At 47.0% G+C, this 14,963-nt stretch overlaps 1 protein-coding gene across 1 annotated transcript in view; it reads left to right on the forward strand.

Annotated features, from left to right (window-relative positions):
• The window catches only part of Dnah9 (dynein axonemal heavy chain 9), a 311,392-nt gene that overhangs the window by 134,306 nt on the left and 162,123 nt on the right, over nt 1–14,963 (forward strand). The window contains exons 34-38 of the mRNA XM_060363494.1: nt 404–512; nt 1,968–2,115; nt 7,220–7,394; nt 12,380–12,553; nt 13,010–13,217. Of these exons, the coding sequence (XP_060219477.1) occupies nt 404–512; nt 1,968–2,115; nt 7,220–7,394; nt 12,380–12,553; nt 13,010–13,217 (814 nt within the window). The remainder of the gene's footprint in view (nt 1–403; nt 513–1,967; nt 2,116–7,219; nt 7,395–12,379; nt 12,554–13,009; nt 13,218–14,963) is intronic.

The following is a 14,963-nucleotide window of genomic DNA, read 5'->3' on the forward strand; positions in this document are numbered from 1 at the left end:
AGATTTCATTATAGATGGCTGTGAGCCACCATGTGGTTGCTGGGAATTCAACTCAGGACCTCTGGAAGAACAGTCGGTGCTGAAAGAAGACACTTAATGGAGAAAGAACCAACTTCCCTCAGTTTCATCATGGTGGGAAGATGCAAATACATGGAGACGGCTCTTCCTATCTTGGCTGATGGGATGCAGAGCAAAGGACTGGAAATAGCACCCCACTGTAAGCTTCACAGGCCTGCCACCAGTGACCCACCTCTACCAGTCAGACCCCAAGGGTTCCACAACCTCCAACAGCTCCGCCAGCTGAGGACAAAGTGTTTCCATGAGCCTATGGGCCGTTTCATGCCTCGAACCATGACAGCATCACAGCTCTGTCCTAAGTGATTCCTTGTCCTGTGGTTTCTAGGTACTGACCCTAGCAAGCAATGAGAGGATTCCCCTTAATCCCACAATGCGACTCCTTTTCGAGATCAGCCATCTGCGAACAGCCACGCCAGCAACCGTCTCCAGAGCAGGTATGACTGAGCCTTCGTGTCATGTTGCCCAGTTGAGGCAGGTGCTTATGTGTATATGTTTGCTTTCGCATGTGCTGAAGGAAGCTCCAGACAGGAACTACGAACCTGACCCTCCAAAACTCTGGCCAAGTTCTCAGCTCTTAAGCCATGCCTACAAAGGCAAACAGGCACCATGAGGGCCAGGCCATGTGACTTTGTACCTTCAGAAAAGATGCTGTGTCTGTGGATGGGGAAATAGCCTCTGATCTGGGCAACAGTCTGCTGCATGGGAATACCTTGAACTGGTTAACATTTAGGCCAGGTCTAGCCTTGTCAATGGAGACAAGTAAGCATCACCAGTTCTCATTAACTCCAGTGGCAAGTGACGGCTGCCACTTTCCTGTCTCTGCCCACTCAACTGATTAGCAGAGACTAGGGCACAAAAGGTGCCTCTCCGATGATATGATCAAGATGAGGGTAAGATGCCATGGTTGCTAGGTTTTCACTGAAAAACAGAACAGAGCATAAGAACCATGGAGATCCTTTGATGGGATGGGTGTATTGATGGCCGCCATCACAGATGGATTCATTAAATGTGTACATTAAATGAGTGTTTATTAAATGTGTGGTGCCTTACATATCATTGATATCTCACCAACACCACTCAAAGCACTCACAAAATAATATGAGCATGAATAACAAACATGAGAAACTTTATGATCTCAGACACAGCAGCACATGTTCCCTAAATGGCCTCAGTGAGACTGGGGGGCTGGCTGCCTCTCCTCTCTGCTCATCTCCCAGGGTAGCTCTGACAGGTGGAACATGTTAAATACACTTGGTAGGTTTTGAAACAGCAGAAGCACATTTGTCCGTGTCTCCATAAGTCAGACGTCCAAAATGAAGGCCAGCAAGGCTGTGCTACAGGCTCTTGGGAGCAATATCCCCTGTATCTCCAATCTTAGGCTGCCCTCAGCCTATGGACCTGTCTAGTCTCTTCTTCACGTGGATTTACTGTCTCTCTCTCTCTCGTAATGATACTGGCAAATGGCCCATCTAGATAATCCATGACAATCTCCTCTCAAGATCTTTAACTCAGTTAAAGGCCTCTGGAAAATAATGCCAAATTGAGAGTGTCCAGCAATTAAGACATGGACATACCCTTAGGGGACTTTCATTTCATTCACTATGCATTCCCACGTGCTGACAATCACTGCTGGCCAATCCCAGCTTTCTTTCCTCCTTTCTAGATGTGGCCCCGGGTTCTTTTCCTGCCCTACCCTCCCTTCGTCCGTTAGCTGGCACTGCCTTCAGCTGCGAATCCTTGTGCTTCTCTGACCTTGGCGAGGACCCAGCTCTATGTTCAGTCGTGTACACATTTTGAAATGGAGAAGCCTACTTCCTGAGGAGAAGACTCTACTGACATGTAGATACGGTTAAGTAATGCTCACTCACCCATATTCCCTGTGCACTTAGGGATCCTGTACATAAGCCCTGCAGACCTGGGATGGAACCCTCCAGTGAGCAGCTGGATTGATCAGAGGGAGGTCCAGACTGAGAGAGCCAACCTGACCATCTTGTTTGACAAATACCTTCCTACCTGCTTGGACACCCTCAGAACCAGGTAGGCCAAGAAACAGGAAGAAAGTCCATCAGTGGATCAACACAACCATAAAGAACCTGCTGACTCACAGCTGAAGCCCTGCTGATGTTCTGTCCTGTCCTCAGAACCAGAGCCCTGCAGACTCAGCAGCTGCCAGAGGGAGACACAGGATGTCTGTTGTCAACCAGACGGGACCACAGTGCGGGAAGGGGGCATGGTTTAAAGTGCCCTTTCTAAGAGCTATGTGGTTATGTCTAAAGGAGGCAACTGTCTTTAATAGCTGGCAGCAGTCCTGAGGCTCAGAGCCTTTCGTTCTCAGAGCAGACAGCTGATGTTCCAACTGGACCAGGGGTAAAGGATACACTTTTCAAGGGTATGAGACCTACTTACTGCTCCTGACTGTGTGAGATAATATGGGATCAAATGTGATATGTTACTTGACCAATCCTGCCAACACTAGATTCAGTGAGCATGCTTTTACCTGCCTTAGTCAGGTTTCTACCTCTGCAAAAGAGAAACAAACACTCTAGATAATTAATTCACAAAGAAGAAAGATTTGTCTTGGCTCAAGATCTGCAGCATTAGTCCATTATCAGTTGACCCTGTTTTGAGGGTGTGCATGTGTCAAAGCCAAAGCATTCATCTCACAAGGAAAGAAAGAAGGAAAAAATTATATTGCCGTATCTTTGCCAAATCATATCCGCATCAACCTAAAGACCCCACTACTCCCCTTCTCTTAAAGGCTTCACCCCCTCCCAATTGCATGAAAATGGAGACCAAGCTATTAACACGTTGGTGTTAGGAGGTCCTCAAGATTCAAACTATAGCACCACCTGTCACCTAAATAAAAGGCTAATTATTATGTTTGACTAAGCAGAGAGCTAGTGTAGCAAGAATAGTACTTGGGTCAACAGAGAAGCTCTCAGACTTAAACCTACTTCTCTCTCATTCACTCATAATTTGTTGGCCAGTATGTGTATTTTATGCTCCATTTGATGCGTTATTCTGAGACCCTGGGACGCATCACCATAATTTGGACAAGAACAGCCATCAGAGTTATTGCTAAGGCCCAACACTCAATGTCTAGTTTCTTAGTCGCTGGCCTGGCAAACCCTTTTGTAATTCTGATTGTTCACAAAGACAGAGGCCGTGGGGAGGGAGAATTCCAACAGGCAGCGAAGTCACTGGGGACCCAGACACTTACTCTATCTGCCCTACTCCAACCCCACTCTGAAAACCAGATCTACCCACATGAACACTGTATTCTGAACAACTAGCAATGGAGCTGTAGTCACCTCGTTGAGATAATGGAGCATTTTAGATATTTAACCAAATGCTGATTTTGATGTAGTTTCTACATGTGGGGGTGCATAATTGTTTTCCACCTCTGAAGCCTTTGAAAAGCTTTCGACTTCTGGAGGCTCTGGGCCACACATCCTTTGTATCTTTGGAAGTGGACTCTTGAAGTGGCAACACAGTCTCTCAAGTGAGCAAGCTCCATATGCAGCTAAAGTACCAAAGAGGGGAGAGGTGTTAGCAATCTGGGCTGGAGTTTTTCCTGGGGAGACAGACGGGGAGCCCATAAGAGACCAACGTACAGATACCACCAGTGTCCAACCTGTTAAAACTGAGTTTTATTGGGGTTACTTACAGGAATATGAGTGTGAGATTGCTCACAGGAGCAGGAATGGCTCAAAGAGAGCTGCATCACCAAAGCCCATCCCAGCATGGGTGACAGCTGGAAAAATCTGGGAACCTGGAGCATAGCCTTCAGGCAGTGTAACAGGTTGGTGAGTGTCCCTTCCAAGTGATTCAGTTGATCTAAACCTTTTCCAGGTAGTTAGACTCATTTCTGTTTCTTCCAAGCAGCTAGTCTGGTCTCAGAGCCTTCTTTGCAGCTTGGCTTGCTTGAGAGTAACTCTTGGCAGTCTTTTTTGTTTATATGCCATTGAAGAGGGAGGGACCTATTGAATCTGATCAATCTGATCAATCCCTTCCTGAAAGGATTTCGGTTGTTTATCTTCTATTTTGAAGAGCTTTCCTGCAGGATAGAGTGTTTCAATCTCCAAGGAAACTGCTATACAACAGCTGGCTCCTCTTCTTTTAGTTTCTGCTGGGACCCTGTGTAATAATAACACAAGTTAATAATGTTTTGTTTTATTGCATATACTCATTATGCATGCTGCTATGTCACATAAAGGCACTGTCATGCTCTGGATATCCATGGCATTCTGTGTTTTGATATGAACTTATTTTTTTGTTCTGTGGTAGATGTCGTTTGAAATTTTTATAGCTATTGCACTGAGTATGTAGATTGCTTTTGTAACATGTTCACAACTTTCCATCCCTAAGCACGGGCAATCTTTACAGCTTCTAAGTTCCTGTTCAGTCTGTTTTCTATTTATTTTAAGTTTTCATTATAGAGGTCTTTCACTTCCTTATGTTGTGTCAAAGTTTATTTGTGAAGCAATTGTGAATGCAATTGTTTTCCAATTCTTTCCACGTTGGTTATGGGTATTTAAGGAGGACACTGACTTTAGTGGTATTTTATTCTTATTTGAGAATTTCACATAATATATTTCAGTCTTATTTACTTCTCCCTCCCAAACGCCTCCCAGACTCACTTGTCTCCCCACCCAGACTCCCTTCCTACCCAACTTCTCGTTTTCTCTCTTTAGGAAAAAAAAAAGCATCAAGTCAATTTGTGTTGCCCAAATACTCTTGAGTGGGAGGCCCGCCCTGGAGAGTCTTCAGCCCACCATGAGTTACATGCTTTAACAAAGACTGACTTTCCCCTATCCCAACCATCAAATTCCAACTGCTCCTCATCTAGGCTTAGGACTCGTTTCCACCTCTCTTCCTCCATGCTGAGATTTTGGCTGACCCAAGCTCAGTCTTGTGCATGTGGTCAGTTATTTTCACTTCAGACATGTAACTGCCCCACATGTCTAGAAAACACTGTTTCCTTTTCTTATAGCCCTCTACTATCTGTGGCTCTCAAAATCTTTCTACCCACTCCTCCCCTATGGTCCCTTAGTCCTTTAGGGAGAAGTATAGACTTGCAGTCCGTTGCTCAACACTCCAGTCTCTTATTCTTTCATGTTAAACAGTCCTGAGTCTCTGTGTTAATCGAGATCTACTACAAGGAGTGTCTCTGGTGAGGACTGAGAGACACACTAATTTATGGGTACAGCCACAAGTCATGGGATTCGTTTGACCACTGTGTCCACCTAGCAGAATAGGTTTCCCCTTGGCACCTATGACCTATCTAGCCACAGGTTCTTGGCCCTAGTATGGATAATGATTTTGTATACTAATTTTTATGAAAGTATTAATCCTATCTAAGAGTCTTTTTATGAGGAATGGCAGTGTTCTTCCCCTCTTCTTTCTCTTCCTCAGAAGTATCTTGTCCCTCAGAGCTCAAAGAGAAGAGCACAAAGGGTAAGAAGGAGGGTGTCACTTGGCTGAAACTGTATCCAAGCTACTGTAACTATAGAAAAATCTCAAACTCCTTTCTTTGGGAGATGTGGGAGCTCCTTGTGGCCCTCTGCATTGCTAGGTTCTCCCATCTAGAATCCTTGACAGTGATATGTCCCACTCTTTTATCCACCGATCACACAAAATCCTGCAAGGCAACCCGTAGCCTGCAAACAATTCCACATGCACGTGGATCTCACTGGATTCCAGAAAGTCCTTTCCTCTCCTTTGCTTTGGCAAGCTGGAGCTCCTGATACCTCCGCAAGGAACCTCTCTGCACTCTGCTCTCAGACCCATGAGCCACTTGGGTTTCTCAGGCACCAGAATTCCCAGCTCAGAGTAATCCAACTGAAGTCTGTTCCCTGCTTTTCCCTTGAGACACACCCTTGCTTTCCTATGGGAGGTATGGTGTGTGCTGAAAACTAAGGTTCTTGCTACAATCTCTCTTTGATCCTCATACCACTAAGAAGTCCAGAAGTCAGAGTTTGCAGGTTGGTCCCACCTGGATTGTCTGGAACCTCTGTTTGGAGTGGGAAAGGCAGCTGGTATCTCTTATTCTGGTGCCTTATCCAGTATGGGGCCAGAGATAATACCATTTTATTATTCTGTCACAGCTGTGTATTGAACAAATGATGGATGGCTCATAAAGGATTGGCTTCCTCATTATTCATGGAAGTTATGTCTGCTATAGTCCACACAGTCATAAGGACTACAGACAGACTAGGAGCAGCTGCGCTCAACAACAGCAAAACTGTAGAAAGCAGATGCAGGGCAACTCAGAGCCCCAAGGGAGGTAAATGACTTTTAAGGTGGCCATTGATAGTGTTGGTCATCTGATAACACTGGACGGCAGTGACTCGGCCTCCCACAGCCTAGGAGGACAGCATCTCACGGCGGAATGCCATGTGGGCTGGGTACGTGTTTACATATGTAAACTGTCAGTCCAAGCTGAGGGACAGAGGTGTGTGCGTGTGTGTGAGAGAGAGAGAGAGAAAGTGACCCTCTGAGTATGTGTGCATGCATGTATATATGCACACATGTACATGTGGTGCTGGAGATTGACCCAGGACCTTGGACACCAGGCAAGTTCTCCATCACTAAGCTATATCCCTAGCATTTAGTTGTTCTTTGAGGCTTTGAGGGAATTGCAGGATGGGTCACAACATGAACACTGGCTCGTTTTTATCTGGCCTGCACTCTCCAAATACTGTGAATGAAATCTCAATGCAAACAACAGAGAATAAAGGAAAAGAGGGAATCAAAGGGCAGATAGGAAATCTTCTCTCATAAGACTCTGTGCTTACATTTTTCTAAAAGGAAACTGACCCAAGAGAATCTATGGATACTGAACATGGTCTTCAGTGCTCCCAAGGAACATGAAAGACCAGGAGCTCTCTGAAACCAATGGGCTTCCATGGCTTAGTTGCACCTCAAAAGTAGAATGCTCATGGAGTCTCTCTCTCCCTCCCTCTCTTTTTCTCTATCTTTCTCCATCTCTCTCCCTCTCTCCCTCTCCTCTTCCCTCTCTCCTTTCCTTCCCTCTTTCTTCCTCTCTCCCCTCTTTCCTCTCTTTCCTCCCTCCCTCTCTCTTTCTCTCTCCCCCTCCCTCTCCTTCTCCCTCTCTCTCCGGCTCCCTATCTCTCTGCAGATTTAAGAAGATTATCCCAGTCCCAGAGCAGAGCATGATCCAGCTGCTGTGCTACCTCCTTGAGAGCCTCCTGACCAAGGAGGACATCCCTGCAGACTGCCCCAAGGAAATGTACGAACTCTATTTTGTGTTTGCTGCCATCTGGGCTTTTGGCAGTGCCATGGTCCAAGATCAGGTAAGGTGACATGCTGAGAGCAACACCATGTTGGATTCTACAGCAGCAAACACTGACCCTCCCACCAATTTGGAAGGTGGAGTCCTAAACGTTGGAGTCATTTGAAAGCATCACAGTCCGTTCTTGCACACTGCTCCACTAAAGGCGTGGGTCCATTGGCAGAGGCCTCACGGGCTGAGACAAAGGAAGATGTGGTGTGTCTGGGGAGCTGTTGCTTCCTGAGCTGGGGAGCACATCTCTGCTTTCATGGACAGCTGTGTAGTTTTGGGGCTTAGCAACTGCTGGGGTATGAATAGGTAGTCTGCCAGGTGGCTTGTTTTATAGAGAGGAGCTGCAGGGTGTTATAGTGTAGAAACCTAAAGGAGAGGACTATCTTCAGCTTTCTAGAGCTCTGTAGAAGGATGTGCTACTATGTAAGCCAGAGCTGGCCAGGGTGTTTCCATATCCACTAAGCACAGAGGTTGGTTGGTCAAATGTTCACTGTGAGTGGGAAACCAAGTAGCATTTATCTCCTGGTGTTGACTTACTACTCCCAGGACTTACTACTTTCTGCTCCCCACAGTCTCTGGCTATTATTATTCCATCCTCTGCTTCTATGAGTTTGGCTGTTTTACATTCACTATCTATGTAGAATTATTCCTTCCATGCCTGGCTTATTTCTTTCAATACCTCCCTGTTAACATCATATTGTCATAAAGAGATTATACGTTCGGTATGCTTATCCCAAAATACAACAGTAATAATAGAGATTAGATGAGTGGAAGGCAATTGGGAGGCACTGGATAGGTTTATGCATTGATAATAGTGCTGACCTCACGAGTGTACACTTAGCTCCAAGCTCTTTAAACTGTATGCACTGAATATATGCAGCTTTATGGATTAATAAAAAAGGCTCAAAAATAAAACACCGAGGAAAGAAGATGAAAAGGAAAAGGAAGGAAGGAGAGCAGGATAGAAAAAGAGAAAACATTTACAGGATTTGAGCTGTGACTGTCAGATATTACCTGGGAGACTGTGAGTAAGAAATTCAGCCAGTTTTTTCTTACTCTCCTCACGTGTCCAGAAGATGATGACGGCTCCTGGGCTGCTGATGAGGATATTGTTCTAATCACTCAATGTGATTAGGATACTTGGAAGTACTAAGAACAGTGCCAGCTCACACACGTTTGCTAGCACTATTCTCCTAACCTAAATATTCAGCTATACAGAAGTAGTTGGTGCTGTCTCACAACAGGAGGCCAGACAGTCTGTGATTGCTAGAGAGTTATGATTTACTTCTTCTGATATGGGTTGATTTTGTGTGTGAGAAAGAGAGAGAGAGAGAGAGAAGGCATGCACATGTGTGCACATGCATGTAAAGGTTAGAAGTCCTTGTCACATACCTTCCTCAGTTGCTCTGTGACTGATTTTTTTCTGAGACAGGCTCTTACGGTGACCTGGGGCACAGTGACTACCTTAGACTGGCAGGCCAATGTGCCCGAGACCCCCAGCACTGAGATTAAAGACGTGCAATGCTGTTTTCAACTTTCACAGGGCCGTGGGAGCTTGGGCCTGGGTTCTCATGCTTGTTGGCAAGTACCTGGCCGATTAACCCCCCTTCCGGGCCCTCTAGAGCTCTTTTCCCAAGAAAACTAGAAAGTTTCAGCCTCGCAGGACAAAGCCGTATTTGAAGACTCTGAAAAGGCAAGCTGTGAGCCCAGGGGAGTAAACGCTTTGCTCTTTCAGGGCACAGCCCTTGTTTGGGCGCCCAGCCATTGGTTCCCAGGGCAGCTCTCACGGCCCCTCTCCCCCCCTGGAGTCCTTCCCCCATCCCAACCCAGGGTTACATGTCTTGAGGGTGGGGAGAGAAAGCTGTGCAGGCCAGGGAGTTTGACATCTGGAGAGTTCTGTGCTTGCTCTGTAGTCCTTGGGGACTGCTTCCAGCCCCCCTCTGTCTTAGTCAGGATTTTGATTACTGTGAGGAAACACCATGACCTAAAAGCAAGTTGGGGAGGAAAGGGTTTATTTGGCTTACACTTCATTGGAAGAAGTCAGTACAGGCACTCAAGTAGAGCAGGAACCCAGAGGCAGGAGCTGTGCAGAGGCCATGGAGGGGTGCTGCTCACTGGCTTGCTCCCCATGGCTTGGTCAGTCGGCTTTCTTATAAAACCCAGGACCACCAGCCAGGGATGGCACCACCCACCATGGGCTGGGCCCTCCCCATTGCTCACTAATTGAGAAAATGCCCTACAGCTGGATCTCATGGAGGCATTTCTTCAGCTGAGAATCCTTCCTCTCTGATTACTCTGACTTGTGTCAGATTGACACACAAAACCAGCCAAAACACCCTCAGAGGGCAGAGTGTGCAGGATGGATGAGACGTGGCTGGAAAGCGCAAAAATCCCCAAATGCAGAGGTTTATCCTTTCATCAAATACAGTTTCTGGCCTTGCAGCTGCTGAGATGCCATGAAGCAACTCCTGGGCTTCTCACTTATGTTAGCGGTAGGGTGTCAGGATGAAGACAACCTGATCAATTTTCCAATCTATGCAGAGGTATTGAAATCCACTCCATTCTTTCTAAAAGCCTGGAAGAAAACACCCTCCCAGGTGCCTTACACTCTTGGAACTATGGACAGCCATGCTGGCCTATGGGGAAAGACACGGGAGAAAGCTTTTAGCAGCGGGAAGTGACTGGAATCCCACACAACCTACATTAAATCTAAACCCCAAAGAGTGATGCAAATTGGCAAGTAGGAATTTGGCCAGATAGTGGCAACAGCACCACCAGCAGTGGCTCACTTAACTAGCTGTCAATAGACCACACACCAAACAAAAAGGGAGCCTAGGCCTGTGAGGAAGGCCCAATTAAAAAAAATAAAAATAAAACAATAGCAACGCAGTCCTGGTTGAATACTTTGTAACAATGACAAAGTGATCTCCCATAGAGACAGGGTAGAGAGAGAGCAAAACTGGGGGTGGGGGCTTATGTATACAAAACGGGGGTCACTCTAACCAGCCAGGATAATGGAGAGCATCGTGATGACTGGATATAGTGGACACGGACTCCGCACTCTGTCATCGGATGCCAGTCCTGCGTTAGTGCCATCTAGGTTAAAGGGCCTATAACAGAACGTGAAGCCAGGGAGACTGGATTTCACTAAAATACATTGCTGCAAACAGCCCCACAGAGCTGAATACGAAGCTCAGCCAGCTGACATCACCTTGTCTCCGGTTAGAGCCGAAGTTCAGAGAAAGTGCCAGATTATGGGGTGGCGGGAAGACAAATCTGAGTGACCCCAGCCTGGCCAAGAACTAAGCAGGTGGAGCAAGGCTTAACTGAGGTGAGGTGGACAACCGCATTCTCTAGAGGTAGCCTTGACTTGAGGTTTCCCTAGAAACCAAAAGGCTCTCCAGCAACTTCACCCATGGGTTAAAACAGAGGCTTTCTCTGGGATTGTGATTAGAGAAAAAAAGACAATACTACCTCCTTAATCTGAACTGAGGTCAGAATCAGAACCGTACGTAAGGCTGTTCATCTCTTTGGGCTCTTTCCATTCTCTTTTCCTGTTCTTTGTTTTGGTTTTTCTATTTTGCTTTGCTGTTGGTGTCCTTATTGTTAGTGTCCCAGTCTGGCCCTAAACTCTTGATCCACCTGCCTCCCCTTCTGGATTGATGGAATCACCCATGTGTGTGCCCCAGATCAGCTTCCATCCTCGTTTTGAAACAAAAGAATTCTATCCTACTTACTCAGAAGACAGTAAACTGAGAAGTGTCCTGCCTCCTTCAGGGTACAGATTCGTTCCTCCATACCAGCCCTGCCGTTCCTTAGTCTTGGAAGGCTGTCTATGCCCTGCCCTCCCTGGATGTCTCCTACAAGGCCAGTCTGTGTCTTTTCTGGGGTGTTTGCTATGTGTGAGTGTTTGCAGTGTGGTTTTAATGGGCTGGAGAGTCAATGGGTTTCAACTCAGACACAACGGAGTACCTGGCTGTTCAACTCTACCTGTGCTTTAAATGAAAGGCATGGAAATTGTATACACAACCAATTGTTTCTGTCAGAAGGGCCAGTAGGCTTTATCTCCTCTGCTGTCACATTAGGTGTCACATTAGGTCTTGAAGGAAGCTTAGAGGTCTGTTCTAGAGCATCATCTTCAGATGCCGAAAGAGAGACCCAGGAGGATGTGACTAGCCTCTGTGGCTCTTCTTGCCCAACTGCACTGTGTCCCTTGCGGTCAGCCTTTGTTTATGACATGAAATTGCTCGTTCTTAGGTGTTTGGGAGGGTAAGAGCCAGAGTCTCTCTTCAGCAAGCAGCTCTTGGTCCATGCTTGCTCTTCCAGTGGTCAGGGACCCCTGCTCCTTTCTGTGTCCTCATACCCTCTCTCCCCCCACCTCTCTACTCTTGGGCATCTGTGATGTATTCTAGTGACAATGTTGCAAGCACATTGTCAAGCCAGGCTGCTCGCACGTGGCTCTCTAACTGCATTGCCTTCTACTACACGCCAGGCTGTTTGTAAGGAATAGGCATTTGTTTAGCCCCTGGTTCTGGAAGCCAGATTTTTGTGCACTGCACCAGCTTTCCTTATGAATCACAACAGGGAGGAGGGCATTCTGTGGGTGACAAAGGAAATGGACAAGCTTAAGTCTCTCTTCTTCGAAAGCCACCATGGAAGTCCTGCCATGTAGCCTCATCCCAACTCCCCTCTCCATGAAGGCCCCACCTTCAGGTACCTTCGCATATGACTTTGGACATTAACTTTCCAGTGTTTGAATGCTAGGACACATCCAAACCCTAGCAACTGCCAGAGAGCAAATCTGTCCCAGGCATCCTCTGCCTTCCAGTCCTTGACAGGGCTGGTGTTCTGGGAGCTCTGTCGTTCCTGGGAGCTGCTCCTTCCTAGAGACATATGTAGGAGCTCTTTATATCCCTTCCCCAACCTTTGCCAGGGCCAGAGCTCCCTCCCTTGGGCTCTGGTGGACCTGTCTCCTGACCAGCCTTGTCTCTGCAGCTTGTAGACTACCGTGCAGAGTTCAGCAAATGGTGGCTGACCGAATTCAAAACAATCAAGTTTCCTTCCCAAGGAACAGTCTTTGACTACTACATAGACCCAGAAACCAAGAAATTTGAGCCCTGGGCCAAGCTCATCCCCCAGTTTGAATTTGACCCTGAGATGCCTTTGCAGGTAAGTAGGACTGAGCAGCCAGGGCTCGGTAGGACTCAGTACCCATGAGAGTGCTCAGCAGCGCCCCCTGTTGGTATTGTGTTTGAGTGTTTGATCTTGTATAAATTAATTGGTCCCCAGCCCACATTGTTTTTCAAATCATAGGCTGTAGGGAAGCCACAGGGTCCCCTACAGGAAAGGGAGCAGACTGAGAATCCAGTCAGCATCCATCGTTAGGGACAGAGGACAGGAGTTCCTGAAGTTCCTTTGGAGATGCCTCAGGGAGTTAGAGGGCTGTGTGGGTCTCTGTTGAACTTGAGAGGGCTGTGACAGTGGGTTTACAAGACAGACAAACAGTGGAAGTGAAGAAAGATGCTCAGATCTATCCTTATGAGGCAAGCTTCCCTCGGGCAGAGTCTCTTCTGGAATGTCCCAGAACACGGTGCTATACGCCATGCCTATCCCATTCGACTCCAGGCTTGTCTGGTACACACAAGTGAGACCATCCGTCTGTGCTACTTCATGGAGAGGCTGATGGAGAGGCGGCGGCCCGTTATGCTGGTCGGCCCTGCAGGCTCAGGCAAGTCCGTGCTGGTGGGAGCAAAACTGGCCAGCCTCGACTCTGAGCAGTACATGGTGAAAAATGTGCCCTTCAACTACTATACTACATCGGCAATGCTGCAAGGTGAGGAGCCCTGGGGTGGGAGCCGCTAGAAGGCTAAGAGAGCTTCCGGGCTTCCTGGGCTGGGCCTCCATTGCTCACAGCACTGCTTCCCCCCTCACCCCACACACCTCTATTCCCTGTCCCCAGATACTCTTAACACTGCCTCCTACTAGCTTTCTTCCTGTGCCCTATGACCTGTCAAATCCCATCGGAGCAGTCCCATAGCTTCACAGAGCCCAGCACCACTTGGGGATCTACATGGCCTTGTAGATGCTGGAAGCATCGTTGGATGTGACTTCATCCATCCCTCAAAGATGTTAGACAGCAACAGAGGCTCAGGTCAGGAGGATGGCTGCCTGAAGTCATGAAAGGAAAAGCCCCATTATGCAACCCATCTTCTTTCTCCTGGGGTCAGCTGTGAGCTCTCCATGACTGTTCCATTCAGTGGCTCTGAGTGGAAGTAGGCCCAGTGAAGATCTACCTCCTGTGCAGGTCACTTCTCATTGGTCCTCGCCTACGAGAGGATCTCAGTTTGTGAAGGAACACTCGACACATTAAAGAAAAGCATTCCTAAGTTTTGAATGCTTGTGATCGCCACACCTGGAGGCAGAGGCAGGAAGGTCAGCCCCAGTCCATCACCAGTGTGGACTGCATAATGATTTCCAGAGTATCCTGAGCTACAGAGGGAGTCCCTGTCTATGAAAACAAAGCAAAACAGACATGCTCTCTTTTGAAGATCCATCTATGACAGTGCAGCCTAATCTCTGCCCTGCCAGTTGTGGCTGTTAGAGCTGTGGAGAGCTTATACACACATGCACACATGCAAACACACACATACACACACACACACACACACACACACACACACTAAAACTTGTGTACATGTACATGCACAAACACACACGAAAAGCTACAATTTAGATAGAAGATGCTTATATATTTGGCAATGATAGTCTCACCTAAGTCATCATCATTTTGCTTGGGACTTGTTAACTTTTTTGTGTGATAAGTTCATGCCTGTGATGTGAATATTCCCAACACAGCTTATTGTAAGATACTAATACAGTGTCAGAGACCATGGAGTCACTGGGAGAGAGATGCCCTTACCATGCCCACTGCCTTGTACCCCTCAGATCTGAACAGAGGAAAAAACCTCCAGGGCACAGATGATGGTTAAATGCAGCAAATTCATTATGATATGGTGCACTTTATGTCTTTATCCCATTGTCCTTATTAGTGTTACTTAAAAAGTCATTCTTTTTAAATAATGGTCTTATTGAACAATCAAGCAAGTGCTGGAAGAAAGGATTTCTAGATACCTACTGTCAAAGGGGAACTGAGACTCGGAAAGATACTTATGAATGAGAGAGAGAGAGAGAGAGAGAGAGAGAGAGAGAGAACCACCTGGACTCAGTCAATGAGGCAAAGCGGTGCAGTTGTTATGCAGACACTTAGTGTCTAAGAGCACAGTGTTTCAGCTGCTGCTCGGATGTACAGAGCATTGGATGTACAGAGCATCGGATGTAAGGCTCTGTGGCTTAGCTACACAGACCAGGCAGCACACCAGCAGAAACGATGTTTCCAGGTCTGCAGTGGCAGGCGAGGAGGTGGGATGCAGCCTAACCACCGACGTGGTGAAGTACTTTGCAGAACTATAGACAGAAAGCTTCACAAGGGTGACGTCGGAATTACTGTCATAGCATTATTAAGGGACAGAAAAGGAGATACATGGCAGTGTGTGTAGCACTCTCTACATGGTGGTTTGAA

Source organism: Meriones unguiculatus, chromosome 11, assembly GCF_030254825.1.
Source record: "Meriones unguiculatus strain TT.TT164.6M chromosome 11, Bangor_MerUng_6.1, whole genome shotgun sequence".
Taxonomy (NCBI): Eukaryota; Metazoa; Chordata; class Mammalia; order Rodentia; family Muridae; genus Meriones; species Meriones unguiculatus.